General features: G+C 37.4%; 1 protein-coding gene across 5 annotated transcripts in view; it reads right to left on the bottom strand.

Moving 5' to 3' along the window:
* Positions 1-15,097, bottom strand: part of mlxip (MLX interacting protein) — a 71,858-nt gene that overhangs the window by 49,294 nt on the left and 7,467 nt on the right. For all 5 annotated transcript variants that reach the window (XR_007930205.1, XM_051893373.1, XM_051893374.1 and 2 more), the window contains exons 6-16: positions 14,035-14,281; positions 13,859-13,948; positions 11,544-11,638; positions 8,338-8,905; positions 5,437-5,531; positions 3,269-3,389; positions 3,037-3,149; positions 2,710-2,817; positions 994-1,121; positions 726-849; positions 495-624 (exon numbers count right to left, since the gene is read on the bottom strand). Coding sequence is in view for 4 of the 5 variants with exons in the window: in XM_051893373.1 (XP_051749333.1) it covers positions 495-624; positions 726-849; positions 994-1,121; positions 2,710-2,817; positions 3,037-3,149; positions 3,269-3,389; positions 5,437-5,531; positions 8,338-8,905; positions 11,544-11,638; positions 13,859-13,948; positions 14,035-14,281 (1,819 nt within the window). In the remaining variant the exon portion in view is untranslated. The remainder of the gene's footprint in view (positions 1-494; positions 625-725; positions 850-993; positions 1,122-2,709; positions 2,818-3,036; positions 3,150-3,268; positions 3,390-5,436; positions 5,532-8,337; positions 8,906-11,543; positions 11,639-13,858; positions 13,949-14,034; positions 14,282-15,097) is intronic.

Below are 15,097 nucleotides of genomic sequence, written 5' to 3'. Positions count from 1 at the left end.
GTGAGGCGCTTTTGGGAGGGAACTAAACCGAACCACTTTAACAACAGACTTTGCTCAGGAATTACAGAATATGTTTTTTTCATGCGCATTTTTAGAATTTATATATTCATGGCGTTTACATCCAGGGTTTTTTAATGCGATATCCCAAAATGCTCATAAAAATAGGTGGATGGAAACATAGCTAATGAGCGCTTATCAGGATCAACTAAACGCTGGATTCTCAAAAGTATGTGAAGTTCGTGGCGGCATCGCTGCAGTAAACTTGCACAACATTCTTGAATGAATTGCACGCCGGTCTGTTATTGTAGAGACATCGACTTTACATTTTCACGCCCCCAAACATGAAGCTGAACAAATGAAAACAAATGAAAGCTGCTATGAAGTCCAGACCTTCTGCCCTCAGTCTGAAGGTCTGACTACGCAAGACTACTACTGTCCAGCCAAAGAAAAAGTTTTCAGTTGCTGACATCAATAAAATGGAATAGTGAACTCACTAGGTCGGAGCACAGGGAGGGCACAGTAACGATCCAGCCACTGCATGGTGGTTTCACACAGCTCCGTGTTGTTGGTGGTAGACACTGTCCCATTGAAGGACTCAAACAGAGGTTGAATAATGACGCTAAACTGAGAGAGGAGTATTAAAGAAAATAATAAGCCTGTGGAGGAGTCCAATCCAGTACAAACATTCTGACTATTCAGTTCAATCTTTTCAGGCTTAAGGATACTATCCAGAATTTCCAGTTCTGAAGAGTTCTGTTCTTCACATAGTCCTCAAACTTCTCCCTCATGTGGTCAAAGCGATGACGTGCAACAGGAACCCCTGTATCAGGAAGCTGTTCCTGGCACAAGCTGCAATAAATAGTGGGCGTCTTTTATAGTTCACTTTCAAAGAAGAAAGAATTTCCAAATGTAATACGTTCAAATAGTAAATAGAAAAAAGAAATTAGTTCCCAATATTTACTTTTAATGAACACTTGATCACAATAAACGTACCTTATAGATGTATTAAGCTCCTCAATCTCCTCTCGTAATCTCTTGGTCTCTTCCTGCATCTGTTGTCTCTCTAGTTGTAGTTTGCCGATGTACTCAACTGTCTTTTGAAGCGTTGCAGCATTACTGATCTGAAAACCCAGATAAAAAAATAAAGTTACATCACTAGCGTATGATGTTGTTTAAGCGCCAAAATTAAACAGTAATTACATTATTTTTCAATATTAAAGAGGTCATATGATGCTTTTTAATGTTTTCCTTTTCCTTCAGTGTGCAAAGTGTCTGTAGGTGCATGTATAAGATCTGCAAAGCTCATAGTATTTCACACATTTATTCTAACAGAGAACACTTGCCTAAAACACCTTGATCGAAGCTCAGATTACTTCTGCAAATGTCTATGTCACAGTGTCAAATATTAGCTTAAAGCCCAGCAAAGCCATATGCACTCTGATTCGTTTGGCTCTAGCCGTGCTTGAAAATTTGGTTCCGATCGATCTGCATTTTCAAAATCTAACTCGAACTGATATAGCAAAAACCCAAGACATTATTAACTGTTTGCGTTTACAATTGCTTTAGAAGCCTTAAAAGCTGAAGCTTGCGATTATGGTATTATGGTTAGAGCCAATAACAACGCACTGGGTCAGTTGGCCAATCGGAGCACTCTGGGCTTTTTTTTGGAAGAAGGGGCTTTGTAGAAATCAGAGTGTTTTTAAATAGACTAGGAATAGAGGTGCTGCAATAATGTACAGTATGTGAATTACATTAAAGGATTTGTTTACTTTAAATCTTGGGGTAATTTTTATTTTACTCACCCTCAAGCCATCCTAGATGTATATGACTTTCTTCTTTCTGATGAACACAATCGGAGCTATATCAATAAATATCAAGCTTTATAATGGCAGTGAACGGGGGCAATGAGTTTGAAGCTCAAGAAAGTGCATTCATCCATCATAAACGTACTCTACACGGCTCCGGGGGGTTATTAAAAGGCCTTCTGAAGTGAAGCGATGTGTTTGTGTAAGAAAATATCTATAGTTAGCAAGTTATAAAGTAAAATATCTAGCTTCTGCCAGACCACCTTCCAATAACTCGCGTCACGTCAGTTACGCTTTTTTCATAAGTTGAATACGGAAGGAGTAGGATGTTGTGTAAGCTTTTTGAACTGCGAGAGGCGTTACACTTTCTTCGTAAGTTCAATATGGAAGGCGGTCTGCCGGAAGCTAGATATTTTACTTTATAACTTGTTAAATATGGATATTTTTCTTACACAAATGCATCGCTTCACTTCAGAAGGCCTTTATTAACTCCCCGGAGCCGTGTGGAGTATGTTTATGATGGATGGATGCACTTTCTTGAGCTTCAAACTTGTTGCCTCTGTTCACTGCGATTATAAAGCTCGGATGCGTCAGGATATTTATTAATATAACTCTGATTGTATTCGTCTGAAAGAAGAAAGTCATATACACCTAGGATGGCTTGAGGGTGAGTAAATCTTGGGGTAATTTTCATTTTAAAGTGAACTAATCCTTCAATCTATTCTAGTACACCCAATAAACAAAATAATGACCTTTTAAATGATCATACAGCCTCTTTAAAATACCTTCTCCCATTACAGTTGTGCAGAGACAACTTCAAACAAATGACATGCTCCACAAATTAAAAAAAAAAAAGTTAATGTGGATTTTGAGAATCAAGTAAGTAAGATGAATGCAGATTTACATTTGATTGAGACTTGAGAGTCGGCACAAGATTACACAATGTCTTGAAGCAGACATTTATGGTAAATCGCCTCTTCTGCTCAGCAGATATGTGAGTAACTCTGCGACTCTGTCAAAGCAAATGACAAAAAAAAAAAATTACAAACAGGGACAGGCTGAGAAAATGGTAGAGATAAGGATATTTCAACATCAAAATTTGTGACAATTATGCTCAACAAGCCAATTAAGAGAGTTGTTAGTAATGCAAATTAACCTTTTTAATTTCAGGATACATTGCATCAATGTACAGTTGGACAACATTTGTAGAGTGCAATCTCATGAACTGTACCTTACAGGCTTCATTTTTGCCCATGCCTGCACTGGTGTTGAGAGGTGACTGGGGGCTTGGTACCTGTTCTGGTCCCAATGGTGACCCTTGACCTGAGACCCGCCCGTCGTGTGCTAAAGAAAAAGGAAAAAAGCTTGCTCAGAACCCTAAATTTAGTGAATCACAAACAAAACAATGACAAAAACACAAAGCAATTTTAGCGTAAATTGAAGGAGACTGGGCTGAATCTAACCTGTACTTGTTGACTGTACTGATGTCTTGTTGTTGGATACAGTTGTGGCAGTTTCCTCTTTGGGTACGATTGGTTGGGGAGACTTCTGTGTCTGAGGGAGAATATGAAAACCAGCAGAAACCTGCAAAGCAGTGTGTATTTTTTTAATGTAATTATGCATTGCTTGGGGACAAAATGATTCTTTACTAGGGTTGGGCAGAATTCAAAATTAAGAACTGGCTCCTGTTTCAATTCATGAATCAGAAATAGAATGATAGGGAGATAAATTTAGTGAATTGAAGTTTGAAGAAATTTAAGTCACACTACAGAAAAATGGGCTAGAAATGATAACTTTTCCGTGTAAAAATTCCCAAGAAACTGTTTAAGCACAATTTTCTCTCTTTCGTTGACCTATTTTCTATTGAATTAGAAAGTTGGGATGGGGCATTAAAAAAAAAAAAAAAAAGTTTGTCTACTTTAATAAAATTTGTCCTTAAATTTACATCACAGCTGTGCACCCTTTGCTACTTATTGCTAGTCAGTGACAAGTGTTATTAAAGTGTTAGTTCACCCAAAAATTTAAATTCTGTCATTAATTACTCACCCTCATGTCCCTTTGTTGACTACCACTTTGACGTTTCAAAAAGTTCATAAAGAGATCGTAAAACTAATCTATATGAATTGAGTGGTTTAGTCCAAATTTTCTGAAGAGACACAATCGTTTTATATGATGAACAGATTTAATTTAGGCTTTTATTCAAAAATAAACAAACATTCTCATTCTCGTGTTACGCAACACGTTTGAGCTTCCACAAGAACAAATGAGGTTCATTCTCATATGTTATGCATCGAGTTTAAGCTTCAGCAAGAACCAATGAGGTTCATTCTTCTGTTACGCAGCACGTTTGAGCTTCACCAAGAACCAATCAGGTTCTGTTTATGTTCGTTGATCAATGTTTATATGTGAATAAAAGCCTAAATTAAATCTGTTCATCATATAAAGCAATTGTGTCTCTTCAGAAAATTTGGACTAAACCACTCAATTCATATTGATACGTTTTAAGATAGCTTTATGAACTTTTTGAAGTGTCAAATTGGTAGTTGTGTAGTCTGTCTATGGAGGGACAGAAGGCTCACAGATTTCACCAAAAAGATCTTCATTTGCGTTCTAAAGATGAATAAAAGTTTTTTTGGATTTGGAACAACATAAGGGTGAGTAAATGACAGAATTTTCATTTTTGGGTGAACTATCCCTTTAAGGGGATTGAGTTGTGTCACTCTAGAAAGCATTTCATTGAATGCATCCATGAGTGCAAGATAAATCATTTTTGGTCTGATTTTGTGGAAGAGAAATACTAACTATACATATATGTGCTTGAGTTGATTGTTCACTTGTAGGAGCAGACATGGCCTCTAAGCTAACAGACCAAAACATGTACTACCATTCGAAAGTTTGGGGTCAGTAAGATTTTGTTTAAATGAAATTAATTTTATATATAGCAAGGATGTGTTACAAAACTTATTTCTATTTAAATAAATGCTGTTCTTTTGAACTTTCTATTCATCAACGAACTCTAAAAAGCAGCACAACTGTTTTCAAAATTGATAAGAAATGTTTCAGCAAATCAGCATATTAGAATGATTTCTTAGAAGGATCATGTGACACTGAAATTCAGCTTTGTATCACAGGAATAAATTACATTTTAAAATAAATGTAAAATATATTAAAATAGAAAAGTTATTTTAAATTGTAATAATATTTCTCAATATATTAATATAATATTCAATATAATATTACTGTTTTACTGTATTTTTGATCAAATAAATGCAGCCTTGAGCAGAAAAGGCTTCAAAAATGTTTCAAAAACAAAATCTTACCAACCTCAAACTTTTGACCTGTAAGCTAGTGTATATACACATGTTGCATGCATGATAATGTACGAGTAATTTACACTGAAAATTGCATAAAAATTACTAACAGTCATTACATGTAGTTCTTTAAATTTCATCCAATTTCAATTCTATTTTCTTACATTCAAATTTGAATTATAATTCTGCATCCTGCTTGCAACCTCAATTCAAAATTAGGAATTTAAAAGTTTCTTTAAATCAATTTTGAAAGATACACAACCCTGTTAAATAGACTACCCATTGCAAACATGATAGGACATGAAGGGTGAAAAGCTTACACAAGGAATTCTGGAGGAGGGAATGACCATACCAGTGCTGGGGACAACATCAGTGTTGAGAGGGGCAGGAGTAACAAGGACAGCATGGGTGGAACCTGGGAATGGTTGTGATGGGATATGTACATGATGAGAACAAATTCCAACATTGACAATGTTGTTGATATTTAGCCTACTATCAGTTTTCTGGATGATTTTTGGGGATCTATCCGATGATCCACTAATAGATGAACACGCTAAATGTGTGAATTTTTACCATTGTACCTTTGTGGCGGATCAACAGCTTGTGCAATGTTTGCAGTAAATGTGTGTTTTAATTAGAACTGCCAGACAGGTTGAAATATTCAGTCACAATTAATCTTAATTACCAACAGGGAGAGGTTTTCTCCATCAATTACTAATAAATGAAAATGTCCATCACTGTATGGCACAGAAAATGATAGTCATTTTAATGGTAAAAGATTGTAAAATGCTACAGTTAAAACCTGCTAATTGGTTAGTGCCCCTATTATGCTTTTTTGAATATTACCTTTCATGCAATGTATAATGTAGCTGTCTGTGAATGTAAACAATCTGCAAAGTTGTGAAGCCGAAAGTGCATGATAAATAAGAAGAAAGTCTCTCAAAAGAAAGAATCGACATAAATTTGCCTAATGCCTGCCTATGGTCTTCATTGGCTGCTCGCGAACAATGTCTACTTTGACCTGCCCTCAAGCGCTGTAGCTGGTTCGTGTTGTATACATGTCGAGAAGACGCTGCTTTCTGCTCAGCAAAAGCAAATTCTCTTTGTAAACACTCCCAAAGGATGAGGATGTAAAGAGTCAGTGGTTAAAATTACCATAGCGATTCAACAGCAGAATTACATTACAAAATTCCATTAAAAACAGGACAATAGCCACTTTATTTGGACCAACTTGTTTCTCAGAATCACAGCCTGTAAGTATGATTAATTATTGATGTATATATATTTTTACTGGGTGTATTTAAAATACGTAGTTTTGTCATTTATATTGTGCTAGCTCTCCTGCTAACCAGCAAACTCACGTTATTACTGTCTTACTGAAATACTTATGCAAATCAGCAGTGGTCCACTATAACCTAAAATTGTGTCCATTGATGCAGACTGTCTGTTGTTGTAATGATAAAGGATGGAGCAAGATTTGTTTTACAAACTTTGTTACATCAGTCATTCACGTTGGTGCTTGGCTAACGTTCCCACGTTCCCACATGTGCACCGCAATAAATTAGAAATATACACATCGGTTTGATGGACATATACTTGTTAATGCTGATTTAGAGGAATTACAGTTGCAACATCTCATGATGAACGTCAAACTGAGTAGTGTATCACTGAGAAACGTCCTGCTCAAGTCGTTCTTGCGATGGAGGTTCAGGTTGAATAACTAGTTCTTCCAATGTTTCATCATCAGACTCTCGCTCGGATTGATATGGTAAAATCGACGCCATCATTACTGTCTTTACAGTGTATACAATCGTTGAGCTCCGGAAGCCTCCGGAGCTGAATCAGTTATAGGTAATGGCCGTTTGTTTCTGCGTGCGGTGTAAGCGGTAGACCAATCTCAACAGACTGGGCCGTCTGGCCAATCAAAGCAGAGCAGGCTCGCGGAAAGGAGGGATTTAGAGAGACTGAAGCATCGGATGAGTCTTTTGAGAATCAATGAAAAATGTGGTGATGTGAAAGCGATTTTTGACTTTTTATGCATGTAAACCTGTTATAGGAGACCTCCAAAACAAAATTAAAAACCTTTGAAAATAGCATAACAGGGGCACTTTAACGGTAAGTTCCAGTACTTTATACGGTCAAAAACTTATGGATCTAAAAAGACATTTTATATAATTTTACAATGAAATAGGGTTAAATGTACAGCTCTTGAAAGTGAAAAAGAACAAAGCATCTTATAATTTACAGTTAAAAAAAAGTAAACTGACATTCTCAGAATTCTTTGTGGGACAGCTCACATTTGATTGTTATTCAATGAAAACCTTTGTCAGTTATGTACATTAGGTTTTGTTACAGCTTATGTTTTAAATTAATGTATTATTTTAGTGTTGTGTGTTACCATGATGGTGTTTTGTATTTGTGTGCGCTCCACTGCGCACCTTCTATATATATTAGTATTTACTTTGAACTTTGAATCATGTTGATGTCAGTATATTTTAAAAGTAAAAAAAATATTTTAGTATATTAACCCATTTAAGTCAATGAAATATACATTTTTTGGTAATATTTTTCTGTAAATTTAAGTTCAATCTGTAAAATTTAAAATGTTGCAACTAGGGCCAGACGATTAATCAAAAAGTAATCGAAACCGAAATTCAGAACCTCTAATTAAGTAATTTTCTCATGTCGGTTATTTCGGTTTTTAAATCCTGTTAATATTTTCCCCTTAAAAACATACTACCGAGTGTGTAGTCACATGACTCCGCCCCGTCCAGTCAGCGGCATGGAAGCAACAATGGAGTCAACACACAGACATTGCGCGATCCCCGAAGTGAGATCACTTTCGCTTGCGTCCTCATGAAAGTTTGTCAACTGTATGTGTTTTAAGGCTTGCCAGTTTGGACATTCAAGCGATTTTAAACCATCGAATGTGTATCATTATATTGAGCTACTGCACTGATGCATTGTGGCACACAAACACTCATACAGACAGTAGCTGCGCATCATGTGAAGATCGCTCGCCCAGAGAAAAACAAAATAATCATAATCGAGGTAAAATGTTCAGTTAATCGAGATTTTGATTTTAGGTCATATCGTCCAGCCCTAGTTGTACTTTCTACCGTAAAGTTCTTGTAACCACAGCTGCCTTTTTTTCCAGTATTTTTTTGTGTGTGTGTGTTCGTGAGCATGTTACAAAATCTGCTTTGAGGAGAGACACAAACCTGTGAGTATGAGTTGAGATGGCGGCAGTGGATTGGCTGGGACAATCGGTCTCTGTGGGTGTCTGGCTTTTTTGCTAGAAACAGGAGGCAGAATGGATTTGGGCAAGGCAAAGTTGGCTGGCTGTGAGTTCAGTGAGGCAGAGGTTGAGACCACAGGCTGTGGAGACGGTGCAGCAGGCAGCTCAAAGCTTGACCTGCGACTGAAAGTAGTGGCTGCATCAGTGGGAGTTACTGTGGAAGGGGCGGAGTGCGTTTTTACAGAAGGAGATGGGATGCTTGGGGTGGGCTGAGGGACTGTAGTGACTGTAGAAGCACCTCCACACTGGAGAGGTTGTGGGGTTGGTGGGAGAGGCGGAGCTGGTGGTGGCAGGAGAGATGGGACGGAGGGGGTCACTTGCTCGGTGAAAAGACGCATGTAGGTTTGTTGGTAGGATGTGCCAACAGCATTACCATTGTCCTGGTTGGCGGCAGAGAGATGGCTGGGCAGTGGAGAAGACGGGATGAGGCGGTAGTCCAGTGGCAGAGAGGGAAGCTCTGAGGAGAGCGGCATGGATGACAGCAAGGGATTCTAGCAAATAACAGATATGAATATCAGCACAATGCATACAAGTGCATATCATTGTTTGAGGAAAAAAAAAAAAAAAAAAAAAGTACTAAACCTAACAAGTAGGGATAAACCATATAGTAAATATTTGCAATATTTTTGCTATTACTTTGCAAATGTGGTAGAACATATAATACATTAATACTCATTAAAGCTAAAAGAGCAGTGAGTGGTTTCTTCATTTTTGGTAATTATTGTTCATTAAATTAATATTAACAACAACAAAAAAAAAAACAAAAAAAAAAAAATCAGCAATAGGTATTTTCAGCTATTATACTCCATTCAAACTGACAGACCGAATACATGGATCCAATATTTTGACATGTGTTTGTGCAAAACCATGTTATTTCAGACTGACCTGAGAGTGTTTCCATAGAGCTTGCTGTATGCTTTATTGGAAGCAAAGAAATCTGACCTTTCATACCTAAGAGTTAACCTTGTCAATATAAAACACTTTTAATATGATTAGTCATTTGATTAGTTCAAAATAAAAAAATTCTAAATCCTAATTTATGCAAGTTTATATGTAGTTCAATTTAGTGCTGTAAAATCGATTAATCACGATTAATCGTATCTAACATAAAGTTACATATAGATTAATTACAATTAATCGCATCTAACAAGTTTGTGTAGGGTTTGATATTAACTTTTTTGCTCACCAACCATTGTTGCTAGTGGTTTTCCAAAGTTACTAGCCACTCAACATTTCCACTGGCCATAATTTTGACATCGACACCATGGAGAAAAACTGCCATATCGATATTTTTAATATTATCTCATAATTTGGCAGCAGGTTTATTAGGCTGCTGTCACTTCAAGACCTGACGCACGGTCCATTATTGTGTTACACATGCGTTTTCTTTCTCAACTGTTTACGTTCACTGACTATGTTCATGTGAATACTCGCCAAGACTGGCATTTTGACATTATTTTGTGTGTATTTGACTGTTTAAGCTCAATAAGCAGCGAAAATGATCTCAAGGCCTCTTTATGTGCGCACATTTTTGGTGTAAGCACAAAATCTGCGGGAATGAATAAAATTATGCGCAATACGCGCAATCCCATGGCGAAATTCAAGCCCTGTAACACCAACAATATTCATCCGGAGCAAATGAAACAAGTGAGTGAGGGGAGGCGGGTTTGTGTGTCAACTCGCTGTCCGAGAGATGAGAGAGAGCGAGAAAGAGCAGCTTTCAATTCAACCCACCACGTGGCTAGTAGGAGTGACTGTGTTAGACTCCACTGCTGAAATCCACCCGCATTTGGCAGGTTGGCGGTTGTGTTAACGTCAAGCCCTGTATATATGTATATATATATTACAAACTTTAATGTTAGATGCGATTAATCGACTTTACAGCACTAGTTCAATTCTACATTTAAATGAAAAAAAAAAAAAAAACATTAAAAATCTTTTAGGGCCCCATTGTACATACGATTTAATCAACCCAGGCTCATTGGAAACATGCCTGTGGGGACATTTCTGCAAAATTATATTACATTGCCTGTAAGTTTATTGACAGTTTCAAAACGAAAAGTCCAATGAGTGGCGCTAAAAGTGTTTTATCTGCAACAGATGAATGTGAAACTGGCAAATTTTTATTATGTTGGTTTTTGTGCATATCACGGCAGTTTGGAAATTAAACGTCTGGTGAGTGGTACTAAAAGGTTAACGCTCTTCTTCACGTTTGAAAATAACGTACCACTTACACTAAACCCTAAACGTAACTGACAGTGTTAACAAAAGCAAACGGGAGATACAAACACGTTTGCTGAAGCAACCATGACATTTTAGGTCACTTCTACAAGTCTAAACTTTTTTGTTGTGACTTGTGTTTCACAGGACTCAAATGCAGTGCTGTACCAGGTGAGCTACCGAGCAAGTTCACTACATCAGAAAAGTCATACATTTGAGCTGGTTATATGATGCAGCAGTCAAAATGTATTTGTTTACAAATCATGCACAAATCATGTAGAAGTGTTTTGGGTTCATAACAGTATTGTGCAAGAAACAGCACAAAAATAAGTCTTCATCAATTGATAATCTGCCTCTGTAATCATAATTTGTGTGAAAAGGAATTAAAGTTGTTGTTTTACTACCAGGGTTTTTCTTGCATAGAGAATTATGAGGCGGCCGCCTCCGTCAAATTTCGTGCCACCCCTGGCTGTCGACAAAACTCAGACAGGCAGTCACATGCTCAGTTACCCCTTTTCCACCGACACGGTTCTGTTGCGGGTTCCCGGCCTCTGTCCATTCTCGAACCATTCGATAGTGATGCGCGGATCGCGGTTATATCCGCGCGGATACTGCGGATAATCCGCGGGTTGAGCGGGCCAAGTAATAAAAAAAATAACATTCCAATTAATTGCGGGTGGATGAGACATAAATCACTAATGTGTTGATTTTACCAAAGACACGGAAGCCATATACAGCCCATCCCTACTGTCAATTGTAACCATGATTCTAACAGGTTACAATGACACTGTAGAGTTTTGTAATTAACATGAAGCAACTGTGCATCTGCGGTGGAGGACAGGAAGTGCATACAAAACAGGAAGAGCTTAGAGCCCTACAAATCTGTGTATGCATGTTCAGGATTGTTACCTGTGTTTGGGAGCTGCTGCTGGTTAGGGGGGTGACTGGTGGGGCAGTGGGGGAAGTGGAGGGGAAGACTGGCTGACGCAGGGTGTGAAACAAATCTAGTGGGGGGGAAAAAAAGACTTTTGATCCAGTGAGTTAACTCAGTGAGTAGACTGAGTGAATTTGTTGTAAATTCGTTGAATTTCTGACTGATTTCTGACTTTGATGAAGAATGTTCCACAAAATTGTTTGATTGATTCATGAATTCAAAATTAACAGCTAAAAGAGTGATTTAGTCACAAAACCAGATATCACCAGCAGATGTTAGGACTGGGTTGAATATCGATTTCTCAAATTTTAATTTAAATGAATCGTAATTTAATTAAATCAATCACAATAAGCTTTGTGTTTTGTTACTATTAATATGAAAATGTCAATTTTATCATGAAATTCAAACAATAAATACCATTTTGCCATAATGTGGCGTGATAGATCTCTGTAGTGCTTCGGTTCAAGCAGCACATGAACCGATCATCTCTTCCTCTTTACTACTAGTTATAGCATGAAATAAACATGAATGTTGAAAGATACAGTGCAGCTTACTGAAATATATCATGTCTCATGTAATTTCTCAGTCAGTGTTTCAAATGACTGAGAAATTATATCAATAAATTAACTTGTAAACTACGTCATGTAACATTACATTTTAAAGCCATTCAATGTCCGTAGCCTGATAGTTAGCTAGAAATATTAACTCTAGAGAGGTGCAGTTGGTAAATATATGTACTTTATTACATAATTATATTTTTACTTAACCTGTTATTCAATATTTAATCTATGTTTGAATAAATAAGTCTTTTATTTTAAGACAGCCACAGTTTAAATGTTTATATTTCAAATAAATATCATCACAAAAGTTTTTAATATATAGTTAGTATCATTAAAACTGCCTTATGTGCAATTTAAAGGTCTGTATACAAATCAGTTGTTAAAGGGTTAGTTCACCCAAAAATGAAAATTCTGTCATTTATTACTCACGCTCATGCCGTTCCACACCCGTAAGACCTTCGTTAATCTTCGGAACGCAAATTGAGATATTTTTGTTGAAATCCAATGGCTCCGTGAGGCCTACATAGGGAGCAATGACATTTCCTCTCTCAAGATCCATAAAGGTACTAAAAACATATTTAAATCAGTTCATGTGAGTACAGTGGTTCAATATTAATATTACAAAGCGACGAGAATATTTTTGGTGCGCCAAAAAAAAACCAAAATAACGAATTATTTAGTGATGGCCGATTTCAAAACACTGCTTCAGGAAGCTTCGGAGCGTTATGAATCAGCGTGTCGAATCCGCAGTTCGGAGAGCCAAAGTCACGTGATTTCAGCAGTTTGGCGGTTTGACACGCGATCCGAATCATGATTCGACACGCTGATTCATAACGCTCCGAATCTTCCTGAAGCAGTGTTTTGAAATCTGCCATCACTATATAAGTAGTTATTTTGTTTTTTTGCCGCACCAAAAATATTCTCGTCGCTTTATAATATTAATATTGAACCACTGTACTCACATGAACTGATTTAAATATGTTTTTAGTACATTAATGGATCTTGAGAGAGGAAATGTCATTGCTCCCTATGTAGGCTTCACGGACCCATCGGGTTTAAACAAAAATATCTTAATTTGTGTTCCGAAGATCAACGAAGGTCTTACTGGTGTAAAACGGCACGAGGGTGAGTAATTAATGACAACAGTCAGGTTTGGGAAGTAAAAACTCTGTTGAAGCCGTCGGCACACATTACTTCAACTTATTTTTAAAATTTTCAAATTGTGGTGAAAATCTACATTACCCATAATGCTGTACAAAAAAGAAAAATGCGTCAAAAGATCTCTTTAGCTCCGCCCACTCCCATGAAGCACCGCAAATGATGTAATTGAGTCGGGTCTCCCTACGCTATCAAAATACTATATTTTTGTCCAATTTTGAATACTTTTTTGCTTCAAATCAAAGTTTGTAATGTTGCGATTCATTCTTGGTTCATGGTTTTTGAAATCTTTATTGAAGAAATGAATGGAAAAAATACTTCTGAACATTAAGAGATTTTTTTTTTTGACATGTATCCAAATGAATCAATATTGAATCTAAACGAGATTGAGATTGGAATTGAATTGCAAGCTAGTGAATCGAAACAGAATCGAATTGTGAAATTTGTGTCAATACTCAGCCCTAGTAGACGTAAGGCCATAACTGCACAAACAACATTTCTTCATCAACTAGTCATTTTGTCAACAAGTCAATCATTAATCTGTAAGTTAACAAGAGGAATTGTGCTCGCACCTTGCAGAGGCTCAAAAGTGTCCATGAAGTCCAGATTGGGCTGCAGTGGGATGAGGCCGGGCTGGATCATATCTGCATTACCTGCATGGGCTAAGAAGACAGGAGGGTTTGGAGTCAGTTCATCTTACTTAAAAATAAAATACATTAACAAGGAAGACTTGACTGTCATTTCTCACCAATCTCCCTCGGATTGGGCCATGCTACAGGTTGATGAGAGGCCAGTGTGGAAAAGAGCGTGTCTGAGAATTCAGACATGAGCACGTCCATGTCAAAAAGGGAGTCCATCTCCATTGGAACAGGTGAATCGCGACTCTTGCGGGACCTACGACGACCTCCCAAACTGATATCCTCATCCTGGCAGAAGAGGACACGGTAGGTGTCTGGACACACTTCCCCAAAGAGTGAAAACTGTTCCTCCGCACCCTTTGGGAGGTCAAAATGCAACAAGCAGGCCAGGTCAACAGACACACTCGAGGTTCATGCAGAGTAAAACGCAAGCATCAAGAATGTGTATTAGCAGCATATGCACTACCAGTCAAAAGTTAGGACACAACTGACTTTATGTTTCTCTAAAGGTTAAAACGGGGGTTCCCAAAATATTTCTGTCAGCCGAACCCCTTGGTGATAAAATATTTACTTGAACTCCATGAGATTTTGAATTAATAATTCAATAAAAATAAAGACAAATCACATGTTCATGGTTCTTCCAGTTCTTGGCAAATGCCTTCTGCACAGTCTTGTCATTGATTTATCCTTTTGGAATTTCCATTTGGCTTTAAATAAAACCAAATTCATTCCAGTCATCACCAGCCAACCAACCAACCCTCCATGTTCCTCACTGACCGAGACCTGAAGACAGCCAACTTTACCTTCTCCTATATTATATACACATCTCCTCTCTTCATGTAAATACTACTACAAAACCTCTGTGCTCCACTCTAAACTTCAGTCTTGACAACATCTGTCCAGGACCAACAGCAAGGGTCCAAGACACTCAACAAGGAGTTATTAACTTACAAATTAACTTTCCAAAGCAATTTCAATGTCCCTCAACCCCACCCAACCTGAGCAGAAGAATCTCTCACCATCCCAAAAGAAATTTAACAATGTAACTTTTAAACAAGGCACCTGCTCAACAAACATTATGCACTTACTATACTAAACTTACGGAGCCCCTATAAAGACATAGTGATGGTAATATAACAAATGGAATGTTAGGAAAATTTGTATTTCAATGCT

Source organism: Ctenopharyngodon idella, chromosome 5 (assembly GCF_019924925.1).
Source record: "Ctenopharyngodon idella isolate HZGC_01 chromosome 5, HZGC01, whole genome shotgun sequence".
Lineage (NCBI taxonomy): Eukaryota > Metazoa > Chordata > Actinopteri > Cypriniformes > Xenocyprididae > Ctenopharyngodon > Ctenopharyngodon idella.
This window is presented reverse-complemented; position numbering and strand designations above follow the sequence as displayed.